The following is a 17,259-nucleotide window of genomic DNA, read 5'->3' on the forward strand; positions in this document are numbered from 1 at the left end:
GCAGGAGGAAGCGGCCGGCAGCCCCACCACCACCACCACCACGGCCTCCGCGCAGCCACGCCCGCCCCCCCCCCCCCGCGAGCCGAGCTGGCGGCCACGCTGGCGGGGTGTGCCCGGTGGGGCGCGCCAAGGACGCCCGGGCCGGAGGTCAGAGCCGTCGGGGCGCGCGGAACGGGAGTGGGGGGGGGGCGGTGGGGGTTACACACACCGGACACAGAGCAGCTCCGTAAAGTAAAATACAACAAAATGTTTAATGAGCAAATTCGTCTTAGCAAATATGAAACTGCCACAGAGAGAAGAGGGACGGGGCCACGGGGCTGGGGCGCAGGTCAGGGAGACTAAAGAGGAGAGTCAACTACGTAAGAAACCAGGGAGGGCTCGGGGACCAGAGGCCAGGAGGACGGGAGCTGTGGTCCTGGAAAGGGAGAAGGCAGGGCACCGGGCGGACAACGAAATTCAAAATAGTTTGGCCATAAAATATAAACACACTATGTTTCTACAGTGGGGAAAGGGAGGAAGAGGGGAGAAAGGAGAAGAGAGGCTGTTCTAGGGAGGGGCTGTGGGGGACCTACCCCGCCCTGCTGTGCACCCCCTCCCCACCCCGACCCCTTCCCTCTGTCTGTGGGTGCATGTGTCTGTATGGGCCTTTGCGCGCACTTCCCCCATTGCCCTCCCCACCCCTACCCCCACCCCACCCCACCCCACCCCCAACTGCTGCCATTCCAGTTGCTGCCGGCTGTCGTTCGGCTGTCACTCCTCTGCCCATCTTCTTCAGAGGGGGAAAAGAGGGGGGGTGGGAGGGGGAGAAGCCCCCAACCAGCCCTGCCCCCACCCTCCCCCTCCACCTCTACCAGAAGTCCCGGCGGTGATAAGAGTCGGGGTCACAGTATTTTGTGACAACCACTCTGTTGGCGAACTTGCGCCCCGTCAGGCCCTGCATGGCTTTCTGGCAGTCAAACACAGAGGTGAACTCCACGAAGATCTGCGAGAATAAAAGACAGGTTGTGAAGGCAAGGTGGTCTCAGCCCCCAAGGATAAACCAGCTCAGCCACAGCAACCAGCCACCATCTCCCCAGAAATCTGCAGGGGAGGGAGGGAGGGAGAGAGCCTTGCTGCAGGTCTGGGAGAATTGACCCAAATGTCCCCTAGAACCGCAGGGTCAAAGAACAACAGTGTACAGAGCAGAGCCATGTGGAGGCATGTGAAAGTGACTGGAACAAGAGCCACATGGAACAGCAGCAAGCTCCCCAAGGAAAGAGGGGCACCTGTGTTCAGTGTCTCCCCTGTGCCACACACCTTGCTGGGCTTTCCCCAAGGGCCGTGTTCTCCCCAGAAGACAGATAAAGTTGTTTAAAAAAAAAAAACCCAGGGGACAGAGGGGTGATGCTCCTGGGTGGCTCCATTGGTTGGGCCACTCCCTTTGACTCAGGTCATGATCCTGGAGTCCCAGGATCGAGTCCCTCATCAGGCTACCAGCTCCATGGGGAGTCCACTTCTCCCTTTGAATTTCTCACCTCTCATGCTCTCTCTCTCTCAAATAAATAAAATCTTAATTTAAAAAAAAATGACCTTGTGAAGTTTCTCATTTGTTGTAACCACCAGTTTACAAGGGAGTGAGCTAGGGGGAAGATAATACCGACCTAATTCACAACACGGGACTTCTTTAAGACAAATGCCCCCATGCGTCAACAAAATGCCTTGCCAAATAACAGAGCATTATGTGCAACTGTTAAGTTTTAAGAACATTCTGAATAAAATTGCATGGACCCTTGTTTGGATGCTTAAACCGAGTTTTTATAAAGACACATGAGACAGGGAAATCTGAACACAAATTTAAGTAAATCCCAAGAATAATTTTGTTACTGTAATAATGATACTGTAGTTTCATTATGATTATTTAGAAGTTAACTGTTGAAAGTTTAAAGCAATAGTTCTCAACCAGCACAAATGTGTCCCCCAAGCAATATTTTGCAACATCTGGAGATGTTTTCAGCTGTCCACAGGAGGGGGTATTAGTGCTGCCATGCAGGAGGAGCCCCCATCTACCAGGAGGAGGCCAGGAATGGGGCTACACATCCAAACAAACATGGCACAGGCCTCAAAGCAAGACTTAGCAGGCACCAAGTTATCTGTAGGTCAGATATTAGAGAAATATACTTGACTACTGCAGGTAAAATATAGGAAATATGCTTTAAACTATTTCAGGAAAAAAAGTTGGGAAGCTAAATACAGAAATAAAGAATGACAAGCTACGGTTAAATTGAAGCTGGGTGATGAGGCACTAGGATATATAAATACTATAACAGAACGGAAGTGACCCACAGTACTAGGTCACTACATTACTTGTACTTACTTGTACACTTGAAAAGAATGACAAGTCTAAAAACAAAAGATAATCCCAGACACCAGGCAGGTCTTCCCGTTCATCCTTCCCACAAATACTGACTCAGTCCCTCAGGAGCCAGGCTCCATCCCAACACCCATGACAGCACAGAGTGTAACTAACATGCCAGGAATGGGGGCTTCCACCACACCATACCAGTGAGGACTGGGCAGGAGAAGGGGGGGGGGAAATGCTGCCCATCATTCCCCCAACACTGCTCCCAATCCTGTCCCTTGGCCCCTGACACTCACTCCACTGCTCCCTGGGCAAGCTCATGCAGCAGACACCAGAACAGGGAACAGTGCGTTGAAGACGCCTCCGTTTCTATCAGACCTCATGCCCGCAACACAGTTCTGTCCAGCTCACTGCTTCATACATCTCTGCCGAGGTGTCTCAGGACCTCAGACTGCCCGCCAACACTGTTCCCCAACACTGACCCCCACCCCCAAACCTGCTCATCTCCCTTGCTTCTCACCTGCCATTTCCACCCAGTCACCGAAGCCAGGAGTCAGAGCAGCTTACTCGACTCCTATTCCCCTGACTCCAGCACACCCCAGTCAACCACCAGGATCGGGGTGTTTACAGGTACCGGGCCTCAAATCCACAGACTTCACTCTACCCTCTGGCTGCGACTTTCTCTCAGGGTCACCATCTTCCAACTGGCTGACCACAAGCTGTCAGCTCATGAAGCTCAAGAAAGCACACCTCTAGCACCTCTGCCCCCTCCGCGTTCCCGCCTGCAGAACCCACCGCTCGGGGCTGGAGCGTAAGCACCTGCCTAGCATCCCTGACCGCATTTACCTGGTTACGGGACCTCTCTTCATGTCAGGCAACGACCACACTCCACACCTCCCAAAGGCTTCCCTCTCACTCCAGGGAACACCCAACATTTTTCTAGGACCCACAGAGGCTGACAAGACCTGCTGTACTGGGCCCAAGCTCCCAACCTCAGACCTCCCCTCCCACCACTCTCTGCTTAGACAGTGCCTTGCCGCTGTCCCCACATACACCGGGCTCCTACCCCAGAGCATCTACATTCACTGGACTCCCTGCTCAGGACCCTACCTGCCTGCTGGGATGATCTGGTGTCATGTGGGCCTACTAACACCACCTTCTGACCTTACCTTCTTGTCTAAGAGCATCAGAGTAATTCTCCCTTCCCAGATGCTACCTGAGGTAGCACACATGTGGTCTCTGACAAGGCAGGCCCCAGGACTTCCCTGCTTAAAGGCCTGAATCACTAGCTGAATGGTTAGATGACCTAAGTCCCACCCCCACCCTCTGCCCCAGAAGGGTTTGAAGTGCTTACAACCTGGCACAGTGCCAGAAGCGACATGACTCAATGGCCTGGGAAACCAGACTGCAAGAATTCGAACTCTGACCCTGTGGCCTGAATGCTGTAAGGATCCAGAGGGGCCACAAAGATAAGCTTAGTGAGCACCTGGCCAGCAGGAGATATAAGTGGATCTGCTGCTATCGTGACTATTTTTAGCACTTTTCTCCCCATTGCACAGACAAAACCAAACCACCTGCGTAAGGGGCACAGCCAAGTCCAGCAGTTGCAGGGCCACGCTCTGGGGGGCCCCACACCCATCTGGGGTGCAGCAGTATTGTACACTTGTGGACAAGGGGCAGGGGGTGGGGCGCAGGCACCCATGCACACCTTTCCACAGCCGGGCACTTCGACACCATCCACAGGCCGGGGGATCTCAATGGACTTGACGAGCCCGTACTTGCTGCACTCGTCCCGCACGTCCTCCACAATCTCCTCATACTCCTCGTCGTCCAGCAGCTCCTCGGGCAGCACCATGTTCATGAGGCACAGCACCTCAGTTGGGTGGCCGCCCATCTGCACCTGGGAGCTCATGAGGCCCGGCACTTGCAGGGTCACAGGGGTCTGGTTGATAGTGCTCTGTGGGGAAACAGGCGGGGCAGGGAAGGACCGTCATGGCCAGGGCCACACAGCACCCCCAGAGGCCTACCCAGAGAAAACCCCACACCCTGCCCCTGAAGGCCCATGTGTCCACTGTCAGTGCGGCCCAAGAAAGCCAGAGCCACAACTTACAGGGACCTGCTCCCAGCCCCTCCCATTCCTCCCCACCCCCAGGTGTCCCTCTAGCCAATGGAAGATGACGTGCCGGGGGGCTCACCAGCGTGGCATTCTTGGCTCCCACACTTGCCCTCTGGACGAGCAGTTTCTTATCCCCCAGCTGCATCCCATTCAGCCCCGCGATGGCCTGTGTACGGAGGATGGGGCGAGGGGGTGCAGTGAAGAGGTGTGGGTCAGGGGCCAGGCGCCTGACACCTCCCTCCAAGCCCCAATAGCCCAGAGCTGGGCATTGGTGGGGAGAGCCTGGAAAGAGCTGGAACCGAGGGAAAGGGGCCGAGTCCCCCGGCAGGGCCCTGCTGCAGGCTGGCCTCCTCCCTCCCACCCCGAGGAAAGCCCTCAGTGTGGACGCAGAGCAGGGTGAGACAAAGGTGGAGGCAGCAGGGCCAGGGACCCGGGGCTCACCTGATCTGTAACGTTGATGTCCACGTACTCACAGAAGGCATAGCCCTTGGAGAGCCCCGTAGCACTGTCCTTAACCAGGTTGAAGGCCTTGAGAGGCCCGAACGAGGTCAGCAGCTCTTTCACCTGCGGCGGGGCCGCAACTCCATGAGGGCTGGTTTGGGCAAAGACTGGGAGGGGAGAAGCCAGGAAGAGGCAAGGGGTCTACCTGGTCATCGTTCAGGTAATTGGGTAAGCCCCCGATGAACAGCTTGTGGGCAGAGTCTGGGACCACCGTGGACACAACTCCTGGGGAAAAAGGGGAGTAGACAGGCTTTGGTTTCCAGTACGAGGTCTCTCCCCAAGAGCCCCGGGGCGAGCGCACAGGGATAGGCCCGTTATGCCTGCTGTGCAGCAACAGGCCAGCGTTCCACCATCCACTCTCCTGCCCCAGCCACAGAGGCCCAGCAAATATTGTCTCGCAAACCCCCCAGATCAAGACTCACACTAGCAGCTTTCCGCACGACACACTGTGACAGACCAGCGTACACAGCAGCAAAAGTCCCCACTCAGCAGCCACAAAGACACAAACTCACACCCAAACCTGCCAACTATAGCAGCTCGTGTGGGCTCGCACCCTCCTCCCTTTGAGGAATCAGGATGACAACTTCCCGCCCCTCCCCAATCAGCCAGACCCCAACTCCAAGCCCTTTCCTCCCACATGATGTTTACATCAGCTCTCCAGTTGGGACTCGTGGCCCTTTCCTCTATGGTCCTGTACCTTTTGCAACTACAAATAAGTCATTCTCTGTCCTGTTGTGTGTGAAATCAGAAAGGCCTGAGGCTTCAGGTCCGGGAGGGCAAAGACATGCCTGATTCACACAGCACCGTGACCACAGAGACCAGCGAGGATATCACAGGGGGCTTGTGTCCACAAAGCACTTTTAATGACCACTATGTGTCCACCCCCATCATGCCATCTCCACTCAACTTTGGATTCAGACACAAGTGCCTCCCAGGTGCCTCAACCCTTTGGTCCCACCAGCTTCAATTCCTGGAGGCTTCCTATGAGCTGTGAGCGACCCAAGCCCCAGCTGGCTGTCTGGGCTCTGTGTTAGAGAAAAACCTCAGCCACCCAGCCCAACCAGCCCCAGACTTTCCAATGGCAGCATGGCCTCGCCCACCTCAGCAGTCCACACCGCCCGCCCTCCCCATCTCCTCCTGTTGTAGGGAGGAACAGGTGAGATAGAGGATGGGAGAAAGCACCAGACACTGAGTCACTGGACTCGAAGAAGGGTGCCCCCTCCTCTCCTACCACCACCCCAGCCACTTCCAAAACCAAAGCCGAGCCATGTCAGGGTGGGGCCGTGGGGATGCAGACCATGGAGGCCCCATGTGTCCAAGGCAGGATGAGCAGAGGCCCCAGGCCAGACACTACAGACAGACTCCCTGGATCCACTGCCTCAGTGCCCCCCAGGGCCTCACCCATGGTAAGACAGCACAAACTAAGGCTGAGAAAGGAAGCTCTACCCAGGATCCACACACGCAGGAAAAGCCATCCCTAGAGCCCCTGTGACCTATGACTCCACAGGCAGTTCTTGCCGCGCTGAGGCACCATCACTCTGAGCACCAGCAGACGAGGCTGGGGCGCACGTCCAGTCGTGCCAGAAGGGGAGGAGCAGCGCCACATGCACCTCGGCAGGCTCATACCCGCTGGTCATGCACCCCAGGGAAGGATATGGTGCTGAGGGCACCAGGGTTGGGCTCCCTGGGTTCCAACCTGGGGCGCAGCCCCAAGTGAGGCTCCCCTGGGCCTCACCGTTCTCATCTATGGAACAAGAACAGTCCTGCCTGCGACAGAGAACACAAACCACCCACGGGGAGTGTGCACCCGAAACGGGAGCCTGAGGCCAGGCTGGCACCAGAGAGAGGGGAGGACCACAGTGACGCTGAGGGCGAGACAGTTTTGAAGCCAGGACAACAACCCACACAAGGTCATACAAACAGAAAAGGGGGATACAAACCAGCCCCGGTGCCCAAACATCAAGCCCCTGGGCAACCTCCTCTCCCAATACAACGGGCAGGCTCCTCGCTGACCTCAAACCTATGGTCCCCGGAGAGCCACCCGGCGCACGCCTATCATCCTCTCTCTGGAGGGCCACCCAGCGCAGACCAGCTGAGCAATCTCTTGTACCTGGAATGTCACTTCCTCCTACCGTGCACACACCACTGGACCTGGCTGAGACCTCCGCTGAGAGAGTAGGACTTGGCCCTGCACTGAGCAGGGAGCCTGGCTTGGCAGGGGCGGGTAGTCAGGGCTGAGCTGAATTCACACCCTGAATGGCTATTCGGCTTTCCTGCCTCCAAAGCACCTCCCGCACTCCCCGTTCTCCCCATCGAGGTTTCCCTCTGGTCTTAAGAGGAGGACCAGGATCCCACTGTCACTCCCGAATAACTAGGCCTGGCTTCAGTGGGAACGAATGTTTAAGGTTTCACGACTCCAGTGGATATGAGCTTAGTCTTAGTTCAACATGCTTCCATCAAGGTCAAGAAGTTGCTTTCTGGGTTCCTGATTTGTTCCTCTCCCCACCAAGAATGTCAGCTGAATTTCATCACGTGATTTTTCCCCGTTAAGCTCTTTATATAACAAAACTGTTTTTTTAAGTGAAAATTAGAGATCAGAACACAAGCTTTACTACAGAGAAACACCAACCAGAAAACGCTTATTAACCTAGAGACCAGATCCCACCTACTGCCACTTCCGGCCACGCTCCCAGAACTGAGCATGCCCGCCTGGGCACTGGGACTGTAGACCCTCAGGCTCTCTGGGCGGACAAATCCCAAAGCGAGAACAGTAAGCAATCTTTCAGCAGCTTCATCACACCAACAGCCCCTCTAGAAAGGGGCCCATGACTCTGTGAAGACCATCCCAAGCGGCTGTCCCCGGGTCTAATGGTGGCCTTGCCATGCTTTTCTTCCGAGTGAAATGGGAACCCGGTGTCCACACGTGCCAGCAGGCTGATCACTAAAGCGCTGAGCAGTGAACTTTTTGTTTGGGGCTCACAGGGTCTCTGTCCTTCAAACTGGCCACCACTGCCCCCGAAACAGGCAAGAGACAGGCAACGGGCTGGGCTCTACTAACTAATCTTTACTTCAGAACAAGGTAGGGGGTGCCTGGCTTAGTCGCTGGACCATGTGCCTCGTGCTCGGGTTCGCAGTTCGAGCCCCGCGCTGGACGTGGAGCCTATTTAGAAAAAAAAGGCAGTAAGCTGCATCTGGCCCCCCAGCTGTCGCTCACTAACCTTGTACTACAGGCTGTCACAAAAATAAAGTGAGGCACAGAGCCCACTTGGGAAAGCACCTGACAGTAAGCTTCAGCAAATGAACAGGCTCCTTACACCATCCACCGTAACTGGAACGCACTAAATTCCCCTTAGCAAAGGGGCGCCTGGGGAACCTCGTCAGTTGGCTGCTTGACTCTTGCTTTCAGCTCAGGTCACGAGCTAGCCGTCGTGGGACTGAGCCGGCAACAGGCTCTGCACTCAGAGCACAGTTTGCTTCAGGTTTTCTGCTCCCCCCCACACACTCTAAAAGAAAATCTCTAAAAAGTTTACTCTGCACAAAAGAAGGTTCCATGGCTTCATCTAGGACATGGTCCCACAGATGCCAACCCACACAGAATGTCACCGCGCCGTGTGCTTAAAGCACGTCAGTGCGTAGGACACTGCAGTCATGCGGAACCCTGGAATTCCACGGAACCTACCAAGTGATTACGGCAGAAGACACCAGCAATGAGCCAGCAAACCAGCACCCAGTCCTGATGTGCCAACCTCTCTGCGCCTCCACATCCCCTGCTTTGCCAGAAGTGGGCTTGGTTTCTAAAAGGTGTCCTTCAGGCCAAAGCCTCAGCCCGCGGAATCCCATGTACCACTACTTCCTCCCCGCCAAGCCCAGAGCACTGGTGCTCACTCACCTCTCCCGGAAGAATTCCAAGGGCCTGAACCCCAGGACCCCCCCAGCTCCACTACAGCACTGGCTCCTCCAAGCCCACTTTGGTCCCTGCACCCCAGCAGGGCCACACCCACCTCACCACAAGGGTCGGTGACTAGCCTGCAGGTTTAGCCAGGCAGGCAGGCCATTTTTGCACAACCTGCAAGGTTTTCTAAGGGCTACTATACGACATGGGATAATACAGGAATTGGGAAAGCCAGTACCCATAAAGGACAAGGCTGTCCCCATTCACTCAGGCATCAGAAGGCTGCGTGTGGGCTGCCACATCAAAACAGGACAACTGGGACCCAGATGGCACGGCCCACAAAACCAAAGGTATCTACTGTCTGACCCTTTGCAAGAAAAACTCTCCGAGCCCAGGTCTGCTATGCTCTCCGCTGACCCAGAATATTACTCGACACAGCTATGAGAAATGGCCCAAAGCTCAAGTTAAGAGAAACCCCAAGACCAGAAAAATAAACAACTATCCACCTGCCGTCCCCAAACTGGGAGCCTGACAGCTTATACTCACGCTGACTGCCAAAGTCCCAGAACGAGAATGACAGTCAGGCTTCAAACCCTTCACCTCCCTCAACACGTCCCACAGCCACTGTGCAAACCCAAGCGAGAACGCCCAGCTCCAGAGGTTTGGGGAAATGGGTGAGAAGCACTCACACCATTTCCCAAGTATCTCCAGCTGGGCCAGAGACAGAAGGGAGGGACAAAGCCCCAACTCACCAGGCACATAGACAGAGGGATTCTCTGACATGCCAGGCAGGGGCTGGTAGTCGTGAGGCCTGCGGATCTTCAGCGACTGGCCCTGGAAGATGATGCCATCAAACGCCATAGCCTGGGTGGTCTCATCCACTGAGCGGAACTGAAAGAGTAGCAGGTGGTGAGGGTCAGGGAGCCCAGTGGACAACAGCCCGAGGAGACAGGGGCTGCTTGAGAGGTGGCGCTCCCGGGAGGAACACACACTTTCCTGACCCCACCATGCACCCGGCTCACCTCCAAGAAGGCAAAGTTCTTGTCTTGGTTAATCTGCACAGCCAAGACAGGGTTGCCAGGGGCCTGGGTCAGCCCCCCAAGGCGCATCTGGGCATTGAAGAAGTCCATCATGGCCTCCTGCAGAGGGAATAGGAGACAGGGGGGGGCGGGGGGAGGGAGGTGGAGAGAGGAGGGGAGGGTGAGAGAGGGAGACACAGAGGGGTTTGGGGGTGAGGGGAAGGGAGGGGCCAGGGAAGGGTGGAAGAAGGGAGGGAACAGTGGAATAGGGATGGGGGCAAAGAGATCAATAGTAGGAACAAAGGCAGGAAAAATGAGAGAAAATAGGGAAGGAAGGAGGCAGTAGCGAAAGACAGCCAAGGGCCAGAATTGTGGGGAGGGCCACGGGGGCCCCAGAGAAGAGACGTCGTTCAAGAAAAACACATGGAAACAGGGACAACAGGAAAAAAAGAAAAAAGGATCAAATACAAAATGAGTAGATTGAATGGCAATAAGAGGAAAGTGGTAAGAAAGCAGCAAAGAAAGAGCAGGCAGAAACACGGAACACCAAGTCAGAGAGAAAGAGGAGCAAAGGGACAGGGAGGGTGGAGGGAAGGAAGGTGGGGTGAGGCGGGGTGGGTGGGAGGGGAGGAGAAAAGAGTGATGTGGCGGGATCTGGCCCTGGAGTCCGGGGGCTGCTTTATCAAACGTAGCAAAGTGCAGGTTGAGAAAGTCAGAATGGACCTTACTTGCCTTCGACGACGGTAGCAAACTTTTTGTTGCTACGAGGGATCTCAGCCCCACAATATTTCACTTTAAAGAGAAATGGAAACAACTCTTTGATCTCGGGATTCTCGGGGTGCCACGGGAAGGGGTTGGGGAGAGGGGAGGGGAGAGGTGAGGTGGGGAAGGTTGGGGAGGTCAGGGCCATCAAAAACAAAAGAGCAGCGACCACGGGAGGGACGTAGGGAAAGGACGGGGAACAGGCGGCAGAAAACCAGAAGTGTGTCAGAGAAATCTGAGGGGAGCGTGCGTCTGTGTGTGTGTGTCTGTGTGTCAGCCTGCGCGCGCGTGCGAGTCTCCCTCTCTGTCTCTCTCGATACGGATTCATGGATTTTCGTAGGTTCGTTATGTGTGTGCTTGATCCCTGGGTTGTTGGAGGAGGTTGGGAAAGGGGAGACGGGAGAGGGGAAGAGGGAGGGAGGGAGAGGGCCACCCCCAGCCCGGCCCCTGGCTGGCTCAACTCCATCGGTCCGTCTGGGAGGGGGCCGGGGGGCCTTGCAGGAGCAGAGTCTGACCCGTGCAGGTTGAGGGAGGGAAGGGAGGGAAGGGAGGGAAGGGGAGGAATGGGAGGGAGGATTGGGGAGAGGGTAGGGGCAGGGAAAAGGCAGGGGACGGGCAGTACCTCAGTGATGCCAAAAGGGATGTTGCCCACGTAGAGGCGCCGGGCCTGTCTGGTCATCTGGCTCCCGACCACGGGCACGGGCGTCGGGGTCACAGCCAGGCCATCAGGTGTCATGGTGGGGAGAAGGGCAGTGGCTGGAATCTGACCCGCAGCTTCAAGAAAGGTAGAACAGGATTATCCTCTACACCCCTGACTCGGTTCAGGAACCACCCACTGTACACCCCGAGAGCCACAGGAGGGCAGCTCCCCAAGGACCAGCCCGATGGGAGGCTCAACCCCACTCCGCCAAGGGAGTCTCCCAGTATCTCCTCTGTGGTGGTCTGAAAGGCAGAAACCAGGAGGCCCAGGACACAAAACTTACCCTGGCCCCCCGCCCGGCCCCTACCACCAGATCAGAGTCTGCCCCTCAGGCACCCAGCACACTCAGCCCATCACCTACTGAGATGTGGTACCTTGCATGGCCTTGTACTGCATGGGGGTGATGTGCTCAAAGCCAGGTGGCGGGACATCCCAGTATTTACGGACCTTCTTCTTCTTCTCGTGGCGGGGGGAGCGACTGGGAAGGGGGGAGGGGAGAGCGGGGCAGGACAACCTCAGTCTGACCAAAGGTGGGACTGTGAGCACCCCAGGCTCCCCTCAGCTCCCCACCAGGAGTGCAGCGCTCTCCAGGAGGGAGAGGATCTGGGTCAGGGCCGCACCCAGGCCTGGGGGAGGGTGCCGGTTTCAAGGGCAGTGGAATCTCGTCCCCAGTACTTGGGCTGGGGCTGACTGAGGACAGGGAAGGGTGCACAGGGGCAGGGGAGGGGGCAAAGGGAGTGGACATCGGGGTGGAAGGGGCAGGAAGAGAAGCTCACATCAATCCACCGTGCTCCTCTTTAGCGCCTCTGGTCAAAGGTTTGCTGGGGGTGGGAGGGAAAGGTATGGGGAAGGGTGACTGGGGACCCTCGTCTTCCCCACACGCCACACCTCCCCAAGGGCTCAGAGCCCCAGGGCTGGGGCCACCAGGCCCCCTTGGCCCTGCCATACCCCCCAAACTCCCCCACCCCAGGAAAGAGGGACTGAGGAAGGGCAAAAAGGCCACATGGACCACTTTCTACTTGGAGAAACTGAGGTGGAAGGAGGCAGGAAAACTTCCACCTACCCCACCCTTCCTCACCTAAAGGGACAGAAAACAGAGAGAGCAGTCTACGAAGAAGAAGCGTTAGAAGAACAGAGAACAGGCATGGGTCAGAGATGCTGCCGCACTTCAAGAACCACCTCTTCCCAGGAGGCAAAGCTCAGGACCCAGCAGACGATCCCACACAGAACCAGACAGACAGTGAGAAAAAGAAACCAGCCCTGAGTGACAGAGACTGGGACAGGGTCACAAAGGAAGAAAGAATCAAGTGCCCTGACTCCACACTCAACTCCAAGATCAAGAACCTACTGTCCCCGCCAACACACCAGAAACTGAAAAAACTCCAGAAACAGGAAAAAAAAAACCTAGAACTCAGGCAAGGAACAGACCCCTCCCTCAGGTACAGAGAAAAGCCAGAATCCCAGGAACACAAGGTTTGAGCGCACCGACACCCCATTCCCAGGCCAGCCCACCCCACCTGTGCCGAGCCAGGGGTCCCCAAGCCCTGGTACCTTCGTCGCCGCCTGTCCCGGGAGGCGCTCCGCTGGTCCCGGTTGCGCCGGTCCCGACTCCGGCTCCGGCGCTTGCGGTCCCGGCTCCGAGAGCGGCTGTGGCTACGCTTCCGGTGCCGGTTCTCCTTGTCCCGCTCTGGGCCAGGGGGAGGGGGAGGAGAATGAGCTGAGGGAGGACACCGCCCAGCCCACCCACTCACTGGTGGCTAAGCCCCGAGCCCCAGGGAGGCCACCCCCAAGGGGAAGGGACTCAGTGGAAGAGGGCAGATAACAGGCTTCCTGGGTCCACAAGCCAGTCCAGGGACCCTGGGGGACCAAGGGCACGGGAGCTGGTTACCTGAGGGGACAGGGCCTGGAAACGCCCCCGGGGTGTAAGATACCTGAGGCTGCTCAGGAGGAGCTGGGGAGCCAGAGAAGACAGAGGAGGCTGGCTCCTGGTCCCCCTCGAGGGCTGAGGGGCCTGACCCCAGGGTCGTCCCTGAGAGGGGCAGGGCTAGAGGCTGGGGAATCAAGAGACCCAATGATGTTTTCCTGAATGAAGGAAACTGGCGACCCCTCAGGAAAGACCTCCTCAACCAGCTGGCACCCACAGCCCCACCATCAGGCCCCGGGGTCAGCTGCCAGGCAGGATCTGACATCCCCAGGAAGCCAGGACACCTGACGGTCCCTTCCCAACCAGGTGAAGAATGCAGGATGCCCTCCTGTAGGGATGTGCCCCTTTCTGATCCTGGGCTACAGAGGAGGTACCTGGTCCCACCTCAGGAGCTGGGGGAGGAGCGTGCCCTAGCCCCCGTCCTCACAGGCTGGTATCCCAAACCACCCCATCCTGCCCACACTCCCCCAAAGCCAGGGACTGGGGTCCAGCCCCCAGTTGGCTCCCTCAACCCCCTCAATGGCCTTGGGGTGACAACTCAGAATGGAGCACAGCCAGGCCCATAAAAACAAAGAAGCCTCCGCTCAAAGACCTCTCACCCCAGGAAGGAGGTGCGGACCAACCCACCAGCACGGAGTCCCAGTGCGTTTCCTTATTCTTTGGTTCGAAGACCCCCCCAACTCCTCCACTACCACACATCCATGGACAAAAGCAGTGAGATGCAGTAAGGACAAGGTGGTGGACTTTAGCCCCCTTGTTACTACCTCATCTTCTATGTTTTCTGAGACTTCATGTGTGAACTTTCTATAAATAAAACTCAATTCCAGAACGACTAAAACTCAAGATAAACAAGCATCTCAGAAAAGGAAAAACCGGAGCAGCAGACAAAAGAATGCTCCTAAAACCCATCTATACTGAGTAGCCCCACTTGCCCTCAGCCCTTCCTGTGCAGAAAAAACATTTAAACCCAAATAACATAAAGAGACCAAGGCACAGAAAAGCCCATGACTCGCCCATGGCAAAACCAAGACAACGTGTGCCCGGAAAGTGCACCCTGTAACGTTATCAAGTATGGTTAGGCACCTGGACACACTTCTTAACTCAGGATACGCAAAACCCTCAAGGGTCTGCCTGAAGCTGCCAGTAATGACGCTAGTATCCCTATCAAGTTAGGAAAACGAAAGCTGAACTGGCCCTAACCACGGTTGGGGTGAAGCAGGAACAGACAGACCGGCAGGCACCAGACATGCAGCAGCTGCGGCCTGGAGCTGCGGGCCTCTGGCTCCACACTGGTAAGATGAGCAGGCTCTGAGCCCCAAGAACTCTCCCTAAGGCGAGGCTCTGAGATGAACACACAGCCAGAGGGACGGCAGAGGAAGCAGAGATGCCCGTGCCACCAGACGAGGAAATTCACTCTCCGGAGACACACGTGCCCCAAGCATGGGCTGAAGCTAGAGGCTGGCCCCCAGAGGGGAGGATCTGCAGGCAGAGCGACACGTGCACAGAGCTTCCCGCCTCCCCACACAACCAGTTCCACCAACCGCACTCAGGTTGGGGCTCAGGGCTGGCCCCCCAGTGCCGCAGTGAAGCCAGAAGGGGCTCCAGCAGTCCCGGCCGGCAGCCCGGCCTCCCACTGGCAAACGCAGAGAGGACTGCAGCCTTTCTGCCTCCTGACGATGGGAAATCACGCAAACACAGCCAAACCTCCTTGAAACAAAGGTCCCGTGGGCCCCCGCGGTGAGGATGCGGCCCGACGACACTTGCAAAGCACCTCTCGGCGCCGGCGCCAACTCCACGAAGACGGGCCTCTCCGCTTTGGAATGCGACAGCGCACAAAGGACAGTTTCACAAAAACCACGCCGCTTATCAAGCCCTTAGCGTATACCGAACCCCACGGCACGCGCGCCTCTCCGTGTTCCCCGCGTGACCCGGGCTCTGCCCCGGACCAGCTGAGGTCCGCGGAAGTGCTGAACCCCGAGCCTGCCTCCCCGCGCAGAGCAAACACATCGGCTCCGCCTCGCGCGCTCTCTCGGAGGCGCACTCCGAAGACACCCACGGGCTCAGCAAACAGCCCAGCGCAGGGCGCGCGCCCAGATCACCTAGCACTATGGCCCTCCTCGATGCCGCAAACGCAGGGCCGCGACACCCACACAGGGGTCTCGGGAAGCACGGCGGCCAGCGCACGGACGCTCCAGAGCAAGGCCTCTTCCCGGCCGCCCGGCCCCGCACACGGACCGCAGCAGCGTGCACCGCCTGCCCTGGTGCTGACACCCCGCAATCCCCACGCCCCTCGTCCCACACGGCGCGGCACAACACGGCAAAGACCGCGTCCACGCGCCCCACCACGGGGACCAAACGAGCAGCCAACAATCCACGCCGCGGGCGCCGCGCCCCGAGGACGCACGCGTGTCCTCCCCCCTGAGGGACACCGCCGCAGCCCGCTGCCTCGGAGCGGGGGGGGCAGGGGCTCCGCCGCGCCCACGTGAAGGGGGCTCTCAACCGCCATTTTGGGACAAAGGGGGCGTGGAGACCCGGGCCGCGGGCCCGGCCGGAAGCGGAAGTGCCGGGGCAGCGGGAAAGAAAGGAAGCACCACGGAATGGATACACAGAAACCCTCTTTTCAGAGTATTTTAAAAAGGAAAGAAAGAAAAGAGAGTGGCGAATACGCGAGGAAACACCCAGCCAGCCCGCGGGTCCGCGCCGCCTCCGCCGCGGACCACGTGGGGCGCAGAACGGAGCGCGCCGCGCATGCGTCCGGGACCCGCGCCCGCCGCCCCCTCCCCTCCCTTCCCCTCTCGCGCGCGGCGGTACGCCGGGTAGTCACGTGAACGAGGCGCGCGCCGCGGAGCGGTGGGGGGGGGGCGCCGCGCGGCCCTGAAAGGAGGGGGAAAGAGAGGAGTAAAATGGCGCGGGACACGGAGAGGCCAGAAGCCACGCCGCCCGCCGCCCGCCGCCCCCGGCGCCCTTACCTTGCTTATTCTCGTTGAGCTGCCGCTCGAACTCGTCGAAGTCCGACATGCTGAGGCGGCCGCGTAAGGGCCTGTGCAGCTCTGGCCTCGCCTTGCCGCCCGCCCGCTCCGGCCGCTTCGGCTACTTCCGCCGCTCGCTTCGGCTACTTCCGGCCGCCGCCGGCGCTCCGCCGCCTCCTACCTAATCAAGCCCGGGACGCCCGCCCCGCCCCGCCCCGGCTCCGCCCCTCTCCCCGCCCTCCCGCCCGCGAACCGCCCCTCCCCCCCAGAGCCTGGCTCCAAATAGCGTCGGCTATTTCCGGGCCGTAGAAGGAATCGCTAGCGGCGGCTTCGGCAGCTTCCGAAAACACCCGAAGCGAGGATTTCACCGGCTTCCCAGGCTATCGTAACTTTTCGGAAACTAGCTCTTCAACGTTCGGGTGTTTCCGTAGGTCCGCGCGTTCCTCTGCGCCCAGCGCCCCCCCCCCAAGGGTTCGGCTTCTTCCGACAATTCAAACCGTCCCCGTCTCTCGCTGCTCCCGCAGATTCGACCCGCTCTTCGCTGCCGGCCCTATCCAAGCAATCGGCTACTTCCGACAATCCTAAACGTCCCGCACTTCTGCGCTTTCTGAAGGTTTCCAGCGCTGGCTCTCGGACGCGAGGATTAAACCCGATGCCAAGCTTCGGCTCTCTCCGGACACTGCACTCACTCCTCCCCAGCCGGTGAACTTCGGCTCCTTCCGCCACCGCTTCGGGAAGGCCTCACTCACGGGAGACAGCTTCGGTTTTTTCCGTCGGCGCTTCGGCTCCTTCCGGCTTCGGGAACCGAAAAGGGAGGGAGGACAGAGACGAGGTTGGTCAGGAGAAGGGATACGGAAAAAGGGCGGGGTCCCGGCTCTCTGCCCCTGCCCCTCCGGGTGAGGAGAGCAGAGGAAAAGAAGGGCCGATTTCGCAGAGGGCCTAAGAAGGTTGCGCGAGACAAAAGCAGGCAGCGGGGTGAAGGGTGCGCGCGGCCGCTGCGGAGGTTGCCAGCGCGGCTTTGTGCGCCTGCGCAGAGTG

At 58.3% G+C, this 17,259-nt stretch overlaps 1 protein-coding gene across 2 annotated transcripts; it reads right to left on the bottom strand.

The window, feature by feature from the left end:
• Positions 1-227: 227 nt before the first annotated feature.
• U2AF2 (U2 small nuclear RNA auxiliary factor 2) lies at positions 228-16,416 on the bottom strand. Of its 2 annotated transcripts, none has more exons than XM_044257571.1 (12): positions 16,222-16,416; positions 12,880-13,015; positions 12,105-12,149; positions 11,703-11,806; positions 11,251-11,402; positions 9,870-9,986; positions 9,600-9,738; positions 5,101-5,180; positions 4,896-5,018; positions 4,522-4,620; positions 4,047-4,295; positions 228-982 (listed from the first exon to the last, which is right to left on the bottom strand). In XM_044257571.1, the coding sequence occupies exons 1-12, from the start codon at positions 16,268-16,270 to the stop codon at positions 848-850; spliced, it is 1,428 nt and encodes a 475-aa protein (XP_044113506.1). In that variant the 5' UTR covers positions 16,271-16,416; the 3' UTR covers positions 228-847. The 2 variants fall into 2 exon arrangements, with proteins under 2 accessions (XP_044113506.1, XP_044113507.1); XM_044257572.1 differs by having other exon boundaries at positions 4,534-4,620; positions 16,222-16,414.
• Between the last annotated feature and the right edge of the window lie 843 nt (positions 16,417-17,259).

This window comes from Neovison vison, chromosome 7, assembly GCF_020171115.1.
Source record: "Neovison vison isolate M4711 chromosome 7, ASM_NN_V1, whole genome shotgun sequence".
Classification (NCBI taxonomy): Eukaryota; Metazoa; Chordata; class Mammalia; order Carnivora; family Mustelidae; genus Neogale; species Neogale vison.

Bases quoted from the DNA above. Each gene is read 5' to 3' on its own strand.
- U2AF2 (XM_044257571.1), bottom strand. From the start codon at position 16,270: ATGTCGGACTTCGACGAGTTCGAGCGGCAGCTCAACGAGAATAAGCAA. The intron at 12,150-12,879 runs GTACCAGGGCTT...TCCCACCCCCAG, and splicing joins CGGGACAGGCGGCGACGAAG to CAAACCTTTGACCAGAGGCG. The intron at 4,621-4,895 runs GTGAGCCCCGGG...CTCCGTACACAG, and splicing joins ACATCAACGTTACAGATCAG to GCCATCGCGGGGCTGAATGG.